Raw genomic sequence first — 21317 nt, 5'->3', positions numbered from 1 at the left:
TATAATATATTATAATACGGACAGTATACTATATAATATATTATATTACTGACAGTATACTATATAATATAATACTGACAGTATACTATATAATATATTATAATACTGACAGTATACTATATAATATTACTGACTGTATACTATATAAAATATAATATTACTGACAGTATACTATATAATATTACTGACTGTATATTATATAATATATTATAATACTGACAGTATACTATATAATATATTATATTACTGACAGTATACTATATATTATAATACTGACAGTATACTTCTATATAATATATTATATTACAGACAGTATATTATATAATATATTATAATACTGACTATGTACAATGTCAGTGTGACAGGCTTTGCTCGAATGTGAGCCCAGGTAACCTCCATCACCGCCCATCACTACAGCATGTCGCCATGGTAACGCTCCGGCTCCTCCCCTCGCTGCGCTGATTGGCTACTCCTTCCCAGCCGCCACCTGTTCCGACTGCCAGCGCTACTGTATGAATGGCTACAGCACGAAAGCGCGCCACCTGATATCATCTCAGCATCCTGCTACGGCAACCAATAGCTTGAGTGCGAGGGCGGGGTTACTGCCAGTGGGCGTGGCTTGCAGTGGTCAGTGTGGTTAGAGGAGGAGGTTGGAGTTGCTGTCAGTGCGGGCGGAGAGCAGAGACTGTCAGGTACAGTGTGTTCACCCAGTGCATAGACTGCATGCCCATGGTCAGTATAGAGCGGCCTTAGCAGCCAGGGTCTGTCCTTCTCAGCTCTACTCTCTATCATTACTGTGGGGAATCAGGCATAGCATCACTGGCAATGCATCATGGGAGCTGTGGTTTTATCAAACTGGTCCCTCTGCCTCCCATAGTACACGGTTTTTACATTGATTAAAGGGACACTGTAGAACCCCTTTAACCCAATTAAAGCAGGCCTTGCAGTGTATGATAAAGACCAATTCTTTATTAAAATCTGCTTACCAGTGATATTAACCCCTTAACGACACAGCTCCAGCAGCGCTCTCCCCGTCTAAGGACTTTGTAGCATTTACAAAGACGGTGACATCACCGCTTGGGGTGTGGGGGTAGGGGTGTGGGGGTAGGGGTCTGGCAAAGGTGAGTTTACTTACCTGAACCTGTCCGTCACGGGCGCCGTTCTCTTCAGCCCCTGGCGCTGCGTCTTTAAGGGAAGGACAAGCATGACGGAAATTACTGTCACGCATCCTTAAGAGGTTAAAATGTGCCAAATCGTATTTTTTGTGTGTGATGTTTTCTTTTATAGTAATACTTATACCAGGGCGCAAACTTTCCACTCACTCATAACAAGTGAAAAATTTTACCATGGCGTGTAGAAATTGAGCCTTGGTGAATGTGTCATCGGTTCGCCATACTTTCAGTGGCGAGTACCTTTTTTTTTTTTTTTTTTTAAAGGACTGGCGAGAAGCATAGGACTTGAAATTTAAACCCTATTTTAAATTGACACTTTTTCTGTGATGTATTGATTTTTCTATTGCTTTTTCTATTCAGTGAGCCTGGGAAGTAGCTGACACTGAACAGCCAATTCTAAATTTCTTCTGTTGATTGTTTGAAATGGGAGCTGTCCATGTCACATGAACTTGAACTGCATCGGCTCATGCTTCTCCTTGCATGTTTGTGCGTCTTAAATTAAAACGAGCAAAAGGAAAATATTTAAAATCAATATTTGCACTTAAAGGTGGTTAAGTATTTATTTGTCACCTTAAAATCAATAGTTTATTCACTAAACTTAACTGAAATTTTAGTGAAGCCCAGATTGCAAAATATAAGCAGATATAACCGTCCAAAACAGCTCTTATGGGCTTAATTTTGATAATCAGCTTTTCAGTTTGCTAAAATACATTGTTGCTGCCAGCTCCACGCAGGGTCACAGTCCAAATATATCAGCTCTTGATAGATAAGCCTATGATCTGGAGAGCATGTATTTGGACTGTGACCCTGCAGGAAGGACCAGATACTATTTTCTTTTAAATAGGGACTGTCAGTAATGAGGGTTTGCCCAAACCAGTTGCTATCAAAAAGTTAGTTATGCATTGTGCTGTGTTTTTTTAAATAAAAAAAAGAGGGACAGGGGGGGGGGGGGGGGGTATTTTCTGGGGGCGTAGGGTCCGTGGTGGGAGTATTGGCTGTAGTGCTTGCAGGGGAAAATATGGGCTGTAGTAGGTGCCAGGGGATAGGGCACGCCGTGCTTCCTCCGTCTGGAGCCGCATAAAGTATCAGAGCGTTGCCATGGTAACATGCGGCAATACTCTTTTACACCTGCCGGAGACGCTATATCTGGGCTGGCCGGTGATCTCCCCACCTGCCAATGAGTGTCAGAGCTCCTTGGGCCTGCAGGGGAGATCCCTTGATTTCCCATTCCGGGCATTTGCCTTTTCAGTAGAGGACTCGGCAGGGCCATTTGTAGAGTTGTCTGCAATTGCCAACAGCCAGCCCTGGGTTAAGCATTTAGCTGTTAAATTCAAGTTCTGTAACCTTTCTGCTTTGGGTTAGGTATACATCCTTCATCGATTACCTTAAATGGCTCCTTGTAAAATTGTTATGTCGATGATTCTGAGGTCGTTTGGTATTTACTTTATGAATTCGATGATTATTTGTGGTCACAAACACAAATTCTACCCATTCCCGTTCATTGAAAACTTCTATTACTTTTCCATTTTGTAGTCTATATTTTGATATTAGCAATATGTGTCTACTCTGTTTGCCAAAACTTGGTCTGTTTACCTTCTAGGTTCCTCATTCTCTGTACGATGGACCTGCTCGTATACATTGGCTGTTTGCTCATCTTGTTTCTGCTCTGGATTAAAACAAAAGGATTAGAATATGTCCTTGTCCACCAGCGCTGGATTTTCGTTTGCCTCTTCTTGCTTCCCCTCTCTGTTGTGTTTGATTTGTATTACTACGTGCGAGCATGGCTGGTATTTAAAATGTGCAGTGCACCCAAACTCCATGATCGCCGGGTGAAGGATATCCAAGAGCAGGTGAAATCTATAAAAACGTTGTAAATTGTATAATTATACAAAACTTTGTATAATTTTTTTTTAGTTCCTGCAGTTACACACAGATTTAAAGTGGCACATATTTTGCGAATCCCCCTGAAGATGACATTGGAGTGGTCCAAGGATGCAGTTTAAGGTAGATGGTGGGGCGCCACCATCTTATTTACTCAGCTCTTGACACTTCATCTGCCAGGAGTGGAACCAGTGCTGTACTCTCTTGTATGTGAGCAGACTAATCTATTTTAGTCTGAAGTCTTGACAGAGACCACAGGTGAGAGAATTGTAAACTGTGCTGTTCATCAGAAGAAGAGCTGTTCTCATCTCCAGTGCTAGCATCATTAAGATTAAATTATTTAACGTGGCCATTGAGCTACATGTTCAGATACCTGAATATTTGTTCATCTTCCTCACAGTAGGACTCAACTACCCATACAATTTATTAAAGGAACACTATAGGGTCAGGAAAGCTCCTCCTATTTTCAGCGCCACGCAGGTCTGATTGCTCTACACCAATCCACCTCCTTGGCTGACATCATTAGAATTGATGATTTAAGCAAATCACGATGCTTTCCAACAGGAAAGAATTGGATTGGCTGAGATCGTAATTTTGATGCTCATCGGCCAAGGAAGTGGGCTGGGGCGGAGCCAAACTCTGCCCTGGTCAGTCAGCATCTCCTCATAGAGATGCATTGAAGTTCAGCGTCTTCATGCAGAATGTGGAGACGCTGAATGTCAGTGCTGCACCACATTATGCAGCACTGCCCCAGGAAGCCCCTCTAGTGGTTATCTGAGGAGTGGCCACTAAAGGTGTTACTAGGCTTTAATGTAAACACCTTTTTTCTCTGAAAAGGCAGTGTCTACATTAAAAAGCCTGCAGGTACCGGCTATAGACACCAGAACAACTACATTAATCTGTAGTTGTTCTGGTGACTATAGTGCTCTTTGGTGTGTGTGTGTCCGTCTGGCTTTCAAGTAATTGACAATTAAATCCTAAATCTAATGGCAGTTCATAAAACGGAGATGGGACATTGTCCTGCACTCTTGTTACAGTTTTTATTAAACTACAATGGGTAGCCAACCTCTTTGAGGAGGAGAACAAGAACCGACATTATTAACAGTGGTCTTGAAAAATTAGGGATCCTGAACCTTCGAAGAGAGAACTAAGAGAAGTAACGATTGAACTAAGATGGAACAAGAGGAGGCATTGCACAGGTTGTTACTAAGGTAGTGTGTAAGAATGTATTGCTCTGCTCCTGGTTCCCACACCTCAATCACCCACATTATCAAGTGAAATACAGCAAGGTGACTAGAACTCATTCTGGGATTGAGCCATTCTAGGTATTCGTCCTTCATGCTTTCCGTATTACTCTGTTACTCATAAAAAGCCTGATCTATGAGATTGGGAATGATCTAATCATAAGAGAGGCCTGTATGTTTACATTTAGAGCCTGAGGATATCTATTGGAGGTGGACATATGATGTTTGCTACCTATCAATTCTCCAAGTAAAATATGGAATGCCCTGCTGCCAATTCTGTGCTTTGGGGGCACTCTAGGTATCTTAGGAAGTATAGTATAGTTCAGCTAGTTGTTGGGTGCTATCCCCTATGTTTTGCTGGCCTGAAATTCTGCATTATGTTAAACACGTTTGAAATTACACTGTTGCATTATCAAATGCAAATCTGCACAACCTAATAATAGGCTGAGAGCAGTGGAAATAGTTTTTTGGGGAAAAAACTGGAGGCTTCTTAAAAACTTGTTGCACTAAAACCACTACATATAAATAAAGTGTGTGTGTGAATATATATTGTGGGAGGGGTTATCCGGCTATTTAAACAGCCTACGTACCTCCTCTCCTGGGTCGTAGCTGTTAAGATTGCTCCACCTCCTCCCCTTTTTTCTATTAATCATTACCTTGGTAGGTCCTCTTTATTTACAGGTCTACCCGACCGTCGGTTCCAGCAAACCACAACTGACTTGTTCATTTACCTCTTGGCTTTTGCCCTGATCATAAATAAATAAACCATGTTTATCTTATTATTTAATGCTTTTTAAACATGATTAATACATGTCTTTATTGCTTTTGGCCTGTTTAATTGATGCATGGAACGGTGGATCTTTTTCCAGGTGCGTCAGTGGAAAGCAGAAGGGACTAAACGTTTTATGTGCACTGGAAGACCGGGTTGGCTAACAGTGTCCTTGCGCGTTGGGAAATACAAGACCACCCACAAGAACATAATGATCAATCTCATGGACATTCTGGAGGTGGACACAAAGAGGCAGGTAAGTACCATGGAATAAGGTGTCCGAACTAGATTCTCAGCTACGCCTCTATTTTGGCTACTTTGGCCTTAAATTTTCACTCTATTTTACCTTTTTATTTCAAATCCATTTTGAATTCTCACTTTAGCGAAAAACCATGTATGTTATTCCTTAAAGTGTGGATTGTTGGGAATTCAAAATGGATTTAAAATTTTACGTAAAAATTTCTTTAACTTATTCTGCCTTCATTCCAGCTATTTTAGCCTGAAAATGTGAATTCACTTTGAGATCCCAGCAGTTCATACTTTAGTAAATACGTAACACTTTTAGATTATTCGTGGCTGAACTAGGTTAAGATCCGGTGTGGTTTGCTCTGCAGGACACAGCTGGTTTGAGCTGCAAATTCAGTGTATTTGAGGATAAATTGCTTGTTCTGGCCGGGCAGAGTAGCTGAAGCATCCCTGCAGGGACTATTTGAAAAACATTACAGGCTGTGGTTTACATGGTTGGACTGTATTTCAAAACGACCAAGGGAAGAAGTGGCACCTAGACAATGGTTATCATAGAGGAAAGGAAATATCAGAAATGGACTAGTGCTAACTCACATGGGAATTGGAAAGAGTCAAGGGTTGTGAAGTAGCGTCCCAGACATTCAATCTATTCCTACCGAACACTTCCCCTTTCTCTCATCCTCCCCACCCCTCTTTTTTTTCTCTCTTCGTTTTTCTCAATATTTAGCAAGCACTCACACTAGACAAATGAACCCTATTCAGAGTGATAAATGTAGCTAACATAGATACATAATAGAATGATATGAATATAGCTAGAACACCTTGGATGTAGTTACCCTACTTGGGGAAAAAAAATAGACGGGGAGATGGAAGACCGGAAAACAAAGACATGACAGTATTTGACGGCAAATACTGAACAGTTCGAGGATGAGGGACTCCATTGTAATCTTTATTTACTAAGAAGTTGTTTTCACTAAGAACTATGGTGACAAAAGAAAATGTATAGGTTGTACCCGAAACTGAGTATGACGTACAGTATAATTAGAAACTTATTTTGTTTCTCTTCCAAATTACAATTCTTGTTCTTGGTCCATGGAATAACTCAAAATGTGTTTTTTTTTTTTTTTTTGTTTTTTTTTTTTTAATTCTTTATTTTTCTTGTGCATGTTGATACAGTTAACATCTTGCCATACCATGCCACAATAGCATTAGCCGGCCATTTAGGTACAGTGGAATTGACATGGCATATGATTTGACAGCACATTTTTTATATTGATATCAGAGTTGTAACAGTTATGACAAAACAAGAGATGTGGTTTTAAACTATAGAGTAAGATGATTCAAGCTTAGTCTCGCGTAAGATTAAGTATTAACTATTAACGTTTATACCACTATGCATTAACATTGCCTTGGATCCTTAACATAGGAGGCTTAAAGGACCACTCTAGGCACCCAGACCACTTCAGCTTAATGAGGTGGTCTGGGTGCCAGGTCCTTCTAGGGTTAACCCATTTTTTCATAAACATAGCAGTTTCAGAGAAACTGCTATGTTTATGAATGGGTTAAGCCTTCCCCCTATGTCCTCTAGTGGCTGTCTCATTGACAGCCGCTAGAGGCGCTTGCGTGCTTCAGTGAGAGCACACCAGCGTCCATAGGAAAGCATTATGAATGCTTTCCTATGTGACCGGCTGAATGCGCGCGCAGCTCTTGCCGCGCGTGCGCATTCAGCCGACGGGGAGGAGAAGAGGCGGGTCGGAGGAGGAGAGCAGGAGGAGAGCTCTCCGCCCAGCGCTGGAAAAAGGTAAGATTTAACCCCTTTCCCGAGCCGGGCGGGAGGGGGTCCCTGAGGGTGGGGGCACCCTCAGGGCACTCTAGTGCCAGGAAAACGAGTATGTTTTCCTGGCACTAGAGTGGTCCTTTAATGATAAGCTATGAGGTACCCGTATAGTAAGTAGTGAACATGCCATAACATAAAATTAACTGGCTATGTGACCTCGGTAGAACGCAGTATGTAATAACCACGCTATAACATGAAGTTGACCTTCTATGAGACATCCGTGGATTTAAGGAAGTGGTAAACATGCCATACATAATATGGAGTCAATTAGCTGTGTGACATAGTAGTAGAATTTAGACATATTAAAACATAGTAATACGTGGGGATTTATGCTAGACAGTGTGTCTGAACGTTAAATCCTCGCTCAGAGAGCCAACATGCTGACAATATATCCTCATGGAGAGACTAAGTGAAGGCAGGAGGAGAGGAAAAGGATACAGAGATTAATACATTTGGTATGCTAGAAGTGTTGAGTAGTATGCTTGATGGACTGATTGGGCGTCTTGGGAGTAGTGCTCAGGCTAGGGCTTTATTTTATTTCACCAGATCAGCTCAGTGGCAGTGAGTGTGGTGGGACTAATTAATGCATGAGCGGACCAGAGACCCGTGGTATATTATATTCAACGCGATACCGCATTGTACTGACTGACATCAGTGTGAGTCACTGCCCTGGTTATCGATTAGGCAGGTAGATTGGGATATATGAAAAGGGTGCTGCTCATACAACATACCACTTCACCTATGGCATAATATCCTGTCTATCCGCTCGTGTGTGTGGGTGCTAGGTGAGAGAGCGTATGCACTAAAAAACACGGTGTGTAACATAAGTAAAATAGACTTGTACCTGCTACCCTTAAGAAAGTTAAGGTGAGAGAATTTAAATAAGAAAAGTATAACAATGGAGAAATGGCAGGATAGCGTCCCTCATGTGTGAGATGTGCCTGGCATCCTCTCCGAGGGTCAGGGTATAACCAGTGGACGTCTGCTTAGCCTATGCCCTCTAGGGGGCAGATATAGTCCCGTGACCAGGGTAAGCGCTGCTGGCTGTCCCGGCTCTCAACGGATCGGTGAGGTAGGCCTCTCAGTGTAGTCAGAGTTCCGTTCGGTACCTCGATGAGAGTGTGCCACCCGGTGTGATCACGCTGCCGTTGTTGCTTTATAGCTGACCTGGTCTGGTCCAGAGTGTTGGTTGGACCGCAGCTCGTTGGGTGATCCTTCAGGTGCTTTCCGTGTTGTCTCAGTGTCTCTGAGCTGGTGGAGAAGTAGTGAGGGTGTGTCACAGTAGTGGTACGCATCGTTGCTTGCCATCTGGTGACTACTCTCCGTGCAGGTATGTTGGTGCATGCTCGGGCTGTCTGTGGTCGATATCCTGGTGCTTTTATCAATCCTCCCTTGCGCTTGAGTGTTGGTCAGACTTTGTGGGTGGCAGTATGCAGATTGATGTGTTGCTTATCCTTTATTGCTGGGTCCGCTGAGTGAGGGGTAGGTCGGGTTTTCTGCTGTGATGCGGACTCACGGGTTTCAGCGTTCGCCGTTTCCCGCCTGTTTGGGCTTCGATTCAGTTTGGAGGCCGCCCTGGCGTTGTGAGGGGGGGTCCATTGCAGGGTGCGCCGGGTGGCCGGGCGGATCCACACCGCCACCTCCCTCATCGCCAGCCGGTAGGGTTTTCTCCGAGCTTCAAGCTTTGCCCAGAAATGAGTGTGTAGCAGGTCTATGAAGTCCCTTGTGTGCTTGGGTGGTGCGATGCGTGGTTGCTCCATCTTGGCCGGGCCTTGTGAGTTGCGCTTGGTTGGCGATTTTGTCGGTCGTTCAGGCGTGAGTATGGGGGTGATCGTCCCCAGCGAAGACTGGGATGTCCCCCACCGGTCCATAGGGGGGGCGCAGCAGGGCTGTGGTGGGCTGTATAGGAGCGCGTCCCGTGCCGGGAGGTCGGCCGTCTACCCTGGGCCTCAGGCTCAGCATAGGTTTAGGCCGCATGGCCGGTTGAAGTGTTTCCACGGTGCATCCGTGTCGGGCGTGTATCGCTGTGTGCAGGATGCTGTTCTGCACCTGTTCCCGGTCACCGTTTGCCACTTGTGCCATTATGTCGGTTGGTAACATCGCTTTTTGGCCCAGAGTTGCAGGAGCTCCTAAAATGTGCGACTGGCCATCTTAGCTGTCAGGCCCCGCCCCCCCACTCAAAATGTCTTTGAATAAAGAATGTAATAATTAAAAAAAAAAAAATGCTTTTTTTTTAATTTTATTTTTAATTTTTTATTGGTAACCATCTAAAAATAAAATAGCATGTTAACACGGAAACCCCCTCAAAAACACAATTGCAACACTAGAACCCTAGAACTAGAACACATTTCTTGGGGGGAGAGGGGAAGCAGCTTGTTGTCTGAATTCTTCTAAGTAATATGCTGATTTTATAGGTCACCCAGGTACTTCTATATTGGTAGTTAAAGTAGACTATCATGCCTGGGGTTGGATTGCACGGTTTAAAAAAATAAATAGAGATAAATCACTGTCATTTCATTGTAGGCATAATGATCTCTCCTATTTACGAACCTGTATTTGTTACCCTGCTAGGTTGTGCGTGTGGAACCATTAGTCAATATGGGTCAGGTGACTGCTTTACTCAATTCACTTGGCTGGACACTTCCAGTTTTGCCAGAACTTGATGACTTAACTGTTGGTAAGAGTAATTTTTTTTAAATTAATTTTTTTAAATAAACTATATAGCTACTAATCTATATCTGTACCATCATACTGTTTCCTCGGCCTTTTCATAAACAAAAGTGCTCCTGCATACCAGTTGCTCTCCCCACAAACATGTATCCCTGACCCTGTAGTGTTAAAACCACCATCTAGCTCCCCTTGACCCTTCTTGCTTCCCTAAATATTGTAACATCTTACTTGTATTCAAGTCTGCAGCTGCTGGCTCTGCCTCTGACCTGCATCCTGTCTGCTGACCTCATCAGAAGTGGTGGTCTGAGCCAATCACAATGCTTCGCCATAGGATTGACTGAGACTGTCAAGGAGGCAGATGAGGGCAGAGCCAGCACAATTCAAAGACAGCCCTGGCCACATATCTCATAGAGATGAATTGAATCAATGCATCTCTATGAGGTAAGTTCAGTGTCTCCATGCAGAGGGTGAAGACACTGAATGGCAGCACTGCTCACTGTGCAGCACTGCCCCAGGAAGCACCTCTAGCAGCTATCTAAGGCATGGCCAGTGATGTTATCACTAGGCTGTAATGTAAACACTGCAATTTCTCTGAAAAGACAGTGTTTAAAGCAAAAAGCCTGAAGGGAATGATTCTACTCACCAGATCAAATGCAATAAGCTGTAGTTGTTCTGGTAACTATGGTGTCCCTTTAATATGCTCATTTGGAAAAATTAACCAACTCTGCTATAGTCACAGCTTGCCTGTTTTTGCCTACATTTTGCAGTTCAATAATCAATTCACTATAGTTAAATAAACCCTCCTTCTTATTTTTTCCCCATCCCTTTCTCCTCCCAAAAGCTTGCATGTTCACTAGCTTAAATGTCTTCTGACAAATATAGATTTATTCTACATTCTGTATAACTGTACTTCCATTTAGGATTTGGTTGTTTGACCTAAACTTTTGTTCTATAGGTGGTCTAATCATGGGAACAGGCATTGAATCCTCGTCCCATAACTTTGGTCTATTCCAGCATATCTGCTTGGCGTACGAGCTTGTCCTTGCTGATGGAAGCCTTGTGAGGTGTACCCCAGTAAGAATATTTTTACATTTTCCAATTAACCCCCCCCCCCCCCCCCCCCGGTCTCCCCTCCCCCTGTTTTAATAAGTGTGGAAGAAGAATGATAAACTACTATGCCTATTAAATAAAGTATTTTTCAGACAGAAAATTCTGACCTTTTTTATGCTGTCCCATGGTCTTGTGGCACCCTCGGATTTCTGGTTGCTGCCGAAATAAAGATCGTTCCTGCTAAAAAGTACGTCAAACTACACTACACTCCAGTGAAAGGCTTGGACAAGATCTGTGAGAAGTTTTCCAGAGAGTCAAAGAACAAAGATAACTACTTTGTGGAGGGACTTGCTTACTCTGCAGATGAAGCCGTTATAATGACTGGTGTCCTAACTGATGATGCACAGCCTGAGAAGGTAAAGGAGATGTTTATTACTAATAAAAAGATTGCTTGGAAGAGTTTTGCATGTCACGCTAGTGAATAAACTGGCATAGCTAAAGGGACACTGTAGGCACTGTAACTGCTTTATCTTATTGAAGTTGTTATAGTGTCTGGAGATTTTTTTAAAACCATTTTTAATGTTTTAATGCTAAATTAGAATCCACAGCAGCCCATCCCATCCAGAATTGACTACTTTCAGCCTATGACAGCTCCCGTTTCTGGTACAAATTGGTATGACTAGAAGGAATTGTGTAATCTCTGCCTTAGCCACACCTCCAGTAGAGGCGGGTCTGGTTGTGGCCAGGGATCCGTATTTAGTGCAAAAAAAAATCTTTAAAATGGTTTAACACGGGATTAAGGGACCGGGCTGCATGCATTCTAGTCTATTCAATGATTAAATGGTTATAGTGCCTACAGTGTTTTTTTAATACTTTGTAGTTTAGAGGGGCAATTTAAGAACTGTAACAACTATGCAATGGTTATGGGGCAAAACAATCATTGGTGTCTGTTCCCCTGATTTGTGTTAAACTGTATTTGAGCACTTCCTGACACATTTCAGAATTCTCCCAGCACAAATACAGGTCTCTCTCCCTTCACTCTGCTAATGCACAAATGAATTCTCTTATCAGTCTGTCAATCGCTGGGAGGTAATTATAGGCTGAGAGTGCTGAGCATGGATTGGCCTTGAGTTTTACAGGAAAAATTAATCCTATCAAATTGTTGTGGAAACCTTCTAAACCACAAAAATGAAACTGTCTTTAGAGCTCAAAGCGTTGTTATGACAGTTTGTTCCACAACAGGTGGGGTGGAAATATATAAAGACACACACCCTGTCCTCCTCTTTCCTTCCCTCCTCTCCCCATGGCTATTTCTGTCTGTCTCTTTGTCTCCCTAGCCCTTTCTCTCTTTGACTATCTCGATTTCTCAAAAGCTCTCCCATCCCTCTCTGTGTTTTTATTCTCTCCTCCCCGTAAACACTTTTTCCATGATTACTATAACTTTATTTATCATTATGAGCCCCCTCCTGCTTTCTTATATATTTTGTGTTGTGTTGTCGTCCTTGGTGGTTTAACTGATAGAGCTGCAAATAAGGAGAGGCAGAGCTGTTGGGCATATTAGAAGTATATTACTGCACATAATTTCTTGATTGGCCTCAGTACATTATCTGCGAACAGATATGGTGAAGACTGAGCAGGGGGGAATGCTTTGTTCTCTCCTTCCCTCACCCAGAACTGGGGAGACAGGGAAACCTAATCACTCCACTTCTAGGGAGCTTCTGGAGACAAACCACATGTTTGATACTTCCCGTCATTAATTCTTTGGTGAGCCGAATAGAACATTTCTTGTTTCTCTTCTTTTGCAGGTAAACAAGATTGGACATTATTGGAAGCCATGGTTTTTTCGTCATGTTGAGACATACCTGAAGAAAAATCATGATGGAATAGAGTACATACCTTTGCGCCATTACTATCACAGGCACACAAAAAGTATCTTCTGGGAGCTGCAAGTAGGTCTAATTCATAAATCTAGTTTCGAAAAAGACCAGCCAGTGAACCTGTAAAGACTTTCCCTGTCCGCTTTTGTCGTACAGTATTTCCAGTGCAGTGGTTGCCATTTCCTTTCTTGCATCGTATCTCTAAGCATGCATGGATTAGATTATGAAACCGTCACTCCAGCACCACATATTCCACTAAAAAGAAAATCTTGTTTACTATGTGATGATACGTGTAGCAAGTTTTTCCTTACTGTCTAGTAGGTTTTTCACATAACTGCTTAATCTTAAAGGACCACTTAGCACCCACAAAGCCCTTCAGCTTGCTGACTTTATGGGTGAGAACTATCCGATTTTAACCCCAATTTATAAAAGTGCAGATTTCTATGAGAAATTGGCACTTTTATATTTCAATTATGGAACACCCCCTGGATGTCACCCACTGAGCTAACAGAAGTGGCAGGCGGCACACTCTTCTTGAGCATGACTGCCTCCTCTCCCTCAGACCAGCCTCTTCAGTAACTCCAGCACCTCCACAGACCCCAGTTCAGGCATGAACCAGCGCCCACGTTCACAGATCCAGGGACTTCTCAATGAGTTATTAAATATTTTATTACATTTCCAGACTTTATATGATTATTTTAATATTTTTCTTCCTTTCTTTCAGGACATCATTCCTTTTGGCAATCATCCAATCTTTCGTTACCTCTTTGGCTGGATGGTTCCTCCGAAAATCTCATTATTAAAGCTCACCCAGGGAGAGACTATTCGAAAACTGTATGAACAACATCATGTGGTGCAGGACATGCTGGTCCCAATGAAATGTCTAAAGCAAGCGATCACGGTGTTCCACAATCAGATCAACGTAAGTTTGGAGATGAGCCTAGTCTTCTCATTTCTGTCTTCATGTTTTTGGAGCAATAGAAATAATTATGCACCACAATTTTTAAATACACTTATTGTGACTTCTCCAAATGTGCGCTGTAACATAATCCAAGTTAAAAATCTAACCATTGCAGTCGGGATCATTTACTAAAGTGTGAATTGTTGTGAAAACAAAGCCGAACTGGAAACATAGCTGATTTTGGCCTAAATAATAAAATTCACTTTCAATTTCTAACAATTCACAATTTTATTAAATTGACATCTTTCGGTTCAACAACTGTTAACGAAATCAGCCAGACATACTTCTGAATCAAAGCAGGAATTGAAAACCATACCCAGAACATGCATTCTTTCATATGGGAATGTAGACAAAATATAGTTTTCAGATCAAAAGTATCTCCGATAAAAATACAATTATATAAGCATTACTGTGCACATAGGAATTGGACCTACCATGTGATCAACCGTGATCCGTGTTAGGTTACACATTGTTTTTGAGGATTTATAAAAATGTAGTAATTGTATGCCACATTGATTGTGATCTGACTTCTTCCTGAAGGTTTACCCACTTTGGCTGTGCCCCTTTATACTGCCAAGCAATCCTGGCATGGTACACCCCAAAGGGAACGAGACAGAGCTGTACGTGGATATAGGGGCATATGGCGAGCCAAGAACGAAACATTTTGATGCTAAAGCTTCCATGCGACAACTGGAGAAGTTTGTCAGGGATGTCCATGGGTAAGATAAGTCACATGCTGGCACTTTACACGAACACAAATATTGTATTATGAGTGGTGAGACGCAAATCTACACAGAAAGTGGATGTTATAAAACATAACAAACCAGCATTTTCTTCCAAACTGCACTACATTGTTGTGCACCACTCCTTGCTCTGCAGCAACTACATTGCTCATTATCCTAATGCTAAATGTTATCCAAGAATCATGAGCGATGTAGTTCTACTACAATTGGCAACATACTGATTGGTTACTGATGCTGCATACTATTACAATAAATGTAATCCATAAAACCATTTTCAAATGGTTTAACACTGAAGTAGCAGTCCCCTGGCGCTGTCCTGCGGCCTCTCCCCCTTGGCTCACGCCAATGTGGAATTATTGGTTTAAGCAATAAAGGGCTGGCAATGATAGACTCTCAGGCTGGCCGCCCATTGCGAGTAAAATTTTAAACGTGTACATTTATCATTTGTATTTGTTTCACAATGGTTTCTCTGGTCTCTCTCTGATTGGGTCCCCACTTTCACATCTATAATGTATGACGCTTTTGTTTATTTTATTTAAATGGAATCCATCATCTCAGGTATACGGAAATGTAATCCCAACACCCATACTGTTGCTGATACTCTGCATAATTTCCAATAAAAATGTTTGGATAAAAAAAATACAAATAGATGTTTACGCTTGATTTGCAGTCAGTGAGAAGCGGAGAGTGTCAACTGACGGCCTATCACTGCCTTCCCTTCTCTGCTCAAGCTAATACTTCTGCTTTAGGCCGAGCACAGAAGGAGAGGAGGCAGACTAGTGCCTGGGAACTACTACTTCACTCTTTGTTGTGATATTTCTTTTTTTCATTGTAATAAGCAGAGTTAGAGTGAAGTAACTAAACAATTATCAGACTCTGTGCAGAATTCTAAGTACCCAGGTGAGGCATAGTGCAGACCATACATCAGCTGAGATAGGAAGGAGGCTTTCATCGAATTCTCCAAACTCTGGCCCTCCAGATGTTTAACTACACCTCCCATGGTTCTCTGGCTTTTTATTTTATTCAAAGAATCATGGGAGTTGTAGCAATATCTGGAGGGCCAGAGTTTGGTGAATACGCAGGAGTCCAGTATCTAACACACATCACAAATAAGGTGGTTTAATGCCAGAGACCAAGAAAGTATGTTAAGTGGAAAAAGTTAGAATATGACCAAAGGGAGAAAATAGGAAAAATAAGTTTGTTTTTTAAAGTGTGGAAGAGGTTGGGTGGGGTGGCTGAGGTAGACTGACCAGTAGTTGTAGCTGGGGTGGACAGCCTACTAGTTGTAGCTTCTATGAAGTATTTGCTTTACGAGATATTTAGTCTAATCACTGCTTCTAGGTAATTGCATGTTTATCAGAAGTGCTGGCGAATGAGGCCATTAATATTTCCATAGCATTGATCTCCACCAGTCTTGCTATTCACTGCCTGATGGGGGGCACAAATGGCTGATTGCAAAGGGAAGAAATCCAGGACTCGGCACCATTCAAGTGGTGGTTTGTTAAAGACTTAAATTGGCATGCTGGAACAGTGCCATAGCATTGCAGCAGGTTAGAAAGTGGTTTCCTACCCAGTAATCTCAGACAGTGTATTGTTTGAAGCCCTCCAATAGGGAACATGCACAGGGCTCTGCCATTATTCTATGAGTGCTTTAGATATTTTACGGGTTACAAAAACCATAACATTCTATTTGGTGATCCAGATCACTTTTCATTTCACCTGATCAGCCTTTCTTTCTTGCTTCAAATCAGGTTCCAGATGCTGTATGCCGATTGTTATATGAGTCAGGAGGAATTCTGGGAAATGTTTGACGGATCATTGTATTGGAAGCTGCGAGAGAAATTAAATTGCAATGATGCTTTCCCTGAGGTTTATAATAAAATCTGCAAATCAGCACGGCACTGACATAACAAATACCGAAAAAGGAGAAATCGGACACTTTATTTTACACTTCGTTACATCCGAGAACTGAAGCTTTTATAATAAATGTAATGTTTTTTGGAGCTACAAGCAAAACAAAGATCTGGTTAACTAGTCCTGCCTTGTCTCTGCTGAACTTATTCAACTAGTTCTGCTTTGACTCATCTGGATTTGGTCAACCATTCTTGTCGATATAAGTCTAGTGGTTCTGTTATGCCTCTACTGGATCTGGGCAGAAGATCTGTTTGGACAAAGGAAGTCTTTGGTCATATATTTATTTAATGTAAATATGAGATCTCGCAATTATTGGAAGCTCCAATGTATTATGACTTAAAAGGGCTAACATTGCAAGAAAAACTAAATATCCCTGCAAACCATTTTAATTTGACCTTTTATTGACATTTTGTACCAAATAAATGCTTTGTAACTGTTTAAAAGGAGTTAGTGTATGAATTAAAGGGAAACTCCAGTGCCAGGAAAACAATCCGTTTTCCTGGCACTGGAGGGTCCCTCTCCCTCCCACCCCCCTAATCCCCGGTTACTGAAGGGGTAAAAACCCCTTCAGTCACTTACCTCAGGCAGCGACATGTCCCACGTCGCTGCCTGCTCCTCCCCCGCCGCTCCTCCTTCTTCCTCCGGTGGGCGAGACTGATCCCGCCCACTGGCCGAGGAGTCCAATGCGCATGCGCGGCAATGCTGCGCATGCGCATTGGCGCACCCCATAGGAAAGCATTGAAAATGAATTTCAATGCTTCCCTATGGGGAATAGAGCGACGCTGGAGGTCCTCACACAGCGTGAGGACGTCCAGCGACGCTCTAGCACAGATAATCTGTGCTAGGGACCAGGAAGTTCCCTCTAGTGGCTGTCTAGCAGACAGCCACTAGGGGAGGACTTAACCCTGCAAGGTAATTATTGCAGTTTATAGAAAACTGCAATAATTACAGTTGCAGGGTTAAGGGTAGTGGGAGTTGGCACCCAGACCACTCCAATGGGCAGAAGTGGTCTGGGTGCCTGGAGTGTCCCTTTAAGTAAGAATACACAGCACAGTTAACAGGCTGAACGATCTACCCACCTGGTTAGTGAAAGCTGAATATGCTTGAGTTAGGAACTTGATAAATCCAAGATAAATTATTTTAATTTTATTTTTTTAACTTGGTCTGTGTTTAAGTCTTTCTGCCTACAGCTTGACCACTGCCCTGGTAAGCTCTCTTTGTGTGCTGCCAATTGTCTGTCACTCCATGCTCTCATGTCATCCCCTTTTGACCCAGTTCTGCCATGCTACATTCTTCTACTTTGATGACAATTCACACCCTTTTTTTTTTTTTTAAACATTGGTCACATTTCTTTGAGTAAGGGCATTTGTCCATTGGTTTAGACCGCTGATTTTAATGAATGGTCTAAAAAATTCAGTTTGGAGTAGTAACCATTTTTTGCCAATGGTTCTGCATTTTATATTACTTTTGTGTAATATAAAGATCTTTCAATAATGCGTTGGAACTTAATTCACCTGTATTAAATCAATGCAACATCATATGCCAGACCTCCCTTAAACATTTCTTGAATCTTTTAAGTTTTGTTTTTTTTATAAGTTCTCTATTTATTTAATCCACAAGTGGTTATGTCAACTACATACAAGATAGCATGGATTACACAAATACATTATGCAGTAGAACCAATCTATCATTATGAGCAAAGCATGTAGAATGAGGTTCTATAGGATAAGGTAATAAAAACACAAACTAAAGTAAAATTAAAGACAAACTACCATTTCCGTTACAAACAGGAGGAGTAGGTGATCAACGAAGTGTGCTATACCCTTGTAGGAATTCTCCACTGTTCCGGTGCAGCAATATTATAGTCAGGATAACTGTCCGGTAACCGGGGAGGAATGGATTGGAAATATTTGAAACTCAATACTGCATTTGAACAGCCTAAAGGTGTAAATACTTGAATGAACATAATGCTTTTCCCCTGGTGCTAAAACCCTATTAGAAAAGGAACTAAAAGAAAATGGAGCAGAAGCCAATAAGCCTTAAATATCACATAATTGAACTGCGGCTTTTGGTGGTGGAACTTGGCAGTCCTCAGGAGGACAAGAGAGTCTTGACTTCAGGTTACAGCTGTTAAGGTCGTTTCTCTTGTAGGTGGTAGGTGCTGAATTGTGCGGGGAGTGAATTCCGCAATAGTGGAAGGCTCCAACTGTGATAGATCCCAGCCATTTGCACTCAGGGACTCTACAAAGCCTAACTTGTGTAGATGTGGTATTTCTATATCGAAGGAGTTGCAAGAGTGGCTGCAGGGCTCTTTGCCACTTTATAGGGCTTTTGGTGAGGCCTGGGAACAGTGACAGAGTGGAGCTCTCAAACAGTAAGGCCTCAGGCAGCTGCTAGGTGAAGGGCCTTATCCTGTAGCAATGGAAAATGGACGATTAGGTCTGCTTGCGCTGCTGTTGAATGCTGTCGCCGGCTTTGGTAATCGAAACATCCCGTTGAGCTTAACCACTTTAGCTTGTTTAGGCAACAACAGGATGTTTAGTAGGTGTGGGACAATATGAGGTAAAAGAGGCCTATATAATCCAGAATACCATGAATCTTTAGAGAATCAGCAGAGGCATTATATTCTATAGCATGGTGTCATAGGTGGCCTGTTGTTTTGGATCTCAGCAAGTTTGTGCTCCATGGAAGTTATCCTGGAGTCTTGGATGCTCTCTGCAGCCTCCAGAAGGGTGATCTGAAAAGTATTGCCGGCGATGGCATCCTTGAAGTAGGCCATGGCCATGGATATTTGCTTGAAGTTCCCCCACCATATTTTTTTAACTGTACTGCCAAGACTGGCTTCCCTATATTGGGTTACTTGTGTTTGTGTCCTGTCAGCAATGCATGGTCGAAAGATATATCTTCCAAGGAGTATGAGGATTCTTCATCTCCCCTCACCATCTTGTCCCATGCAGACTTTTGTGAGCCCCGCAGGAGGTCGCCGATACATCAGGTGGTTGGACTTGGTCAGCCTTTGTTAACTTCCTGAGACTAGTGAAGGGTATGGCAATTGGGTGGTTGCCTGTTTTCCACTCTTAAACTGCAATTTTAAAGGATCAATGCACATAGCCCAAAAGAGAGGGTCTGCTCTGACCCTACGCTTTCCCTTCCCCCCTCCATTTTTTAAAAATCTTTTAACATTTCTTTGACTTTTTTTAATAAATGTAAGTGTAGAAAAGTACTCTAAAATATAAAATATAACTCATTTTAACACGCACAAATCAGTGTTCCACTAGTGAAATGAACCGGAAAAAGAGAAAACAAGAAATCAGTCTGCCTACAAATCCATGAGATCACAGGAATAAGTACAAATAGCTGAATTGAATCTGTCAAGTAAAATATCACACGTAGTAACAGTTGTTGCCAGTGGAGGGAGACAACATATCATTGAGCAGTATATAGTGTTCTGCTTATGGTAAAGGAAATGGCACCACTGTGACGGTCAAATGAAACCTATCACCAATAACCTTTAAATTGCCCAGATAGAAAAAAAAATGGGACTGCCAGGGAGACAAGGATAGAAGGGGATGACAAAAATACCTCAAGTTCAAGGTCGAGTGAAGAGGGACGTGGCTGAAACCGAGGTAATCAAATTAGCTTAGACCAGGAAAATTAGATAAAATACATCTCTAACTAAAGAATATTACATTTGTCACTAGCATTTGACTGTTCATCAAGGTGTAAGAGACACCTGAAAACCAGGCATTTAAATATTCTGCTTTAGAGTATGATAGGCTGCGACTATATACTAATGAAATACGTGGGACCAAGAATGACCAGTCATATCTGGTAGGGGCTCACTGACTGAGGGAGCTAGCATCTGTGTGGATGAAGTTTTAAGACCTATTATGGAGATATCCCTTCTATATTAATATTAGGGACATTCTCCTGAACCTGGAAAATATCAATGTCCCTCCTTATTCAGTCATTTCCAGTTTGGATGTGGTTTCACATTACAACATTCTGGAAGCCTGCAATTGTTTTTTTGATACAAAATAAATGGTTCAATCACAACCAATTTATGCTGACAATTCTAAATTTCATTTTGACCCACAATTTATTTTTTTTCCCTTTCTTTTAATGGGAGTATCTACCTACAGACGAGGGACAGCTATAGAAAAATGCAGTGCCCTTATACAATTTGTGTACTTATGACAATTTGTACCTGGCACAATGAGAGGCAACTTGTGTGTTTATTCCCTATTTGCAAAAAAATAACTCTCCACATCATAATGTCATCAATGTATCAGGACCACACCATTGTGTTGTGGACCTGACCAATATCCCTATTTTATGATGTGGTGGAACATTTGAACGACAACTCTATAGGACTTCAATTAACCTCGGCAGTATATGAGAAGGAACTATTGTTTCTAGATCTGATGATCTCTCTAGATAAAGCCAGCTTTGTAGATGAAGATGAGTCAATTTTCATCAAGTATCCTTAAGGGGACCCATAATGGTGAATTAGCCCCGTCCCCTACATGTAATGCCTTCTGTATATATGTTATACATATATAAATTCAGACTTCCATCTATTTACAAAAGACTAAGAAAGAATAAAAATGTAATTGAAATATATATTTTTAGATGATTTATTTTCCCCTTTTATTGGCAATTCTCCATTCTTAATTTCCACAACTCTGAGTTCTAATTAGCAATTTGAACACTGTTTTTTTTCCTGTAAATGTAACATTAAAGTTTGCACACAAAACCTCACATCTGCTCCTCTACCAACCATGACTATATCCTACAGAAAAAAATATATTTTCTGCTAGGGCTCCATTCTGTTATTCTGCATCTCTTCAGAGGAATTGTTGATGGCAGCTTTGTATGTCAAACTGCATGGCTGCACTCTAGCAGCCTGAGCCTGGGAGTGGGATCTGGGATGTCTCTGAGCTCACTATAGGT

General features: G+C 41.8%; 1 protein-coding gene across 1 annotated transcript; it reads left to right on the top strand.

Annotated features, from left to right (window-relative positions):
- The first annotated feature begins 617 nt into the window (after window positions 1–617).
- Window positions 618–16807, top strand: DHCR24 (24-dehydrocholesterol reductase). The gene is made up of 10 exons (XM_063428155.1): window positions 618–692; window positions 2773–3022; window positions 5167–5322; window positions 9721–9826; window positions 10775–10893; window positions 11022–11285; window positions 12675–12818; window positions 13471–13668; window positions 14248–14426; window positions 16202–16807. Exons 2-10 carry the CDS (start codon window positions 2792–2794, stop codon window positions 16353–16355), a joined length of 1551 nt encoding a protein of 516 aa, XP_063284225.1. The 5' UTR covers window positions 618–692; window positions 2773–2791; the 3' UTR covers window positions 16356–16807.
- The last annotated feature ends 4510 nt before the right edge of the window (window positions 16808–21317 follow it).

Source organism: Pelobates fuscus, chromosome 7 (genome assembly GCF_036172605.1).
Source record: "Pelobates fuscus isolate aPelFus1 chromosome 7, aPelFus1.pri, whole genome shotgun sequence".
Taxonomy (NCBI): Eukaryota; Metazoa; Chordata; class Amphibia; order Anura; family Pelobatidae; genus Pelobates; species Pelobates fuscus.
The sequence above is the reverse complement of the archived record's forward strand: the minus strand, read 5'-3'. Positions and strand labels throughout refer to the sequence as shown.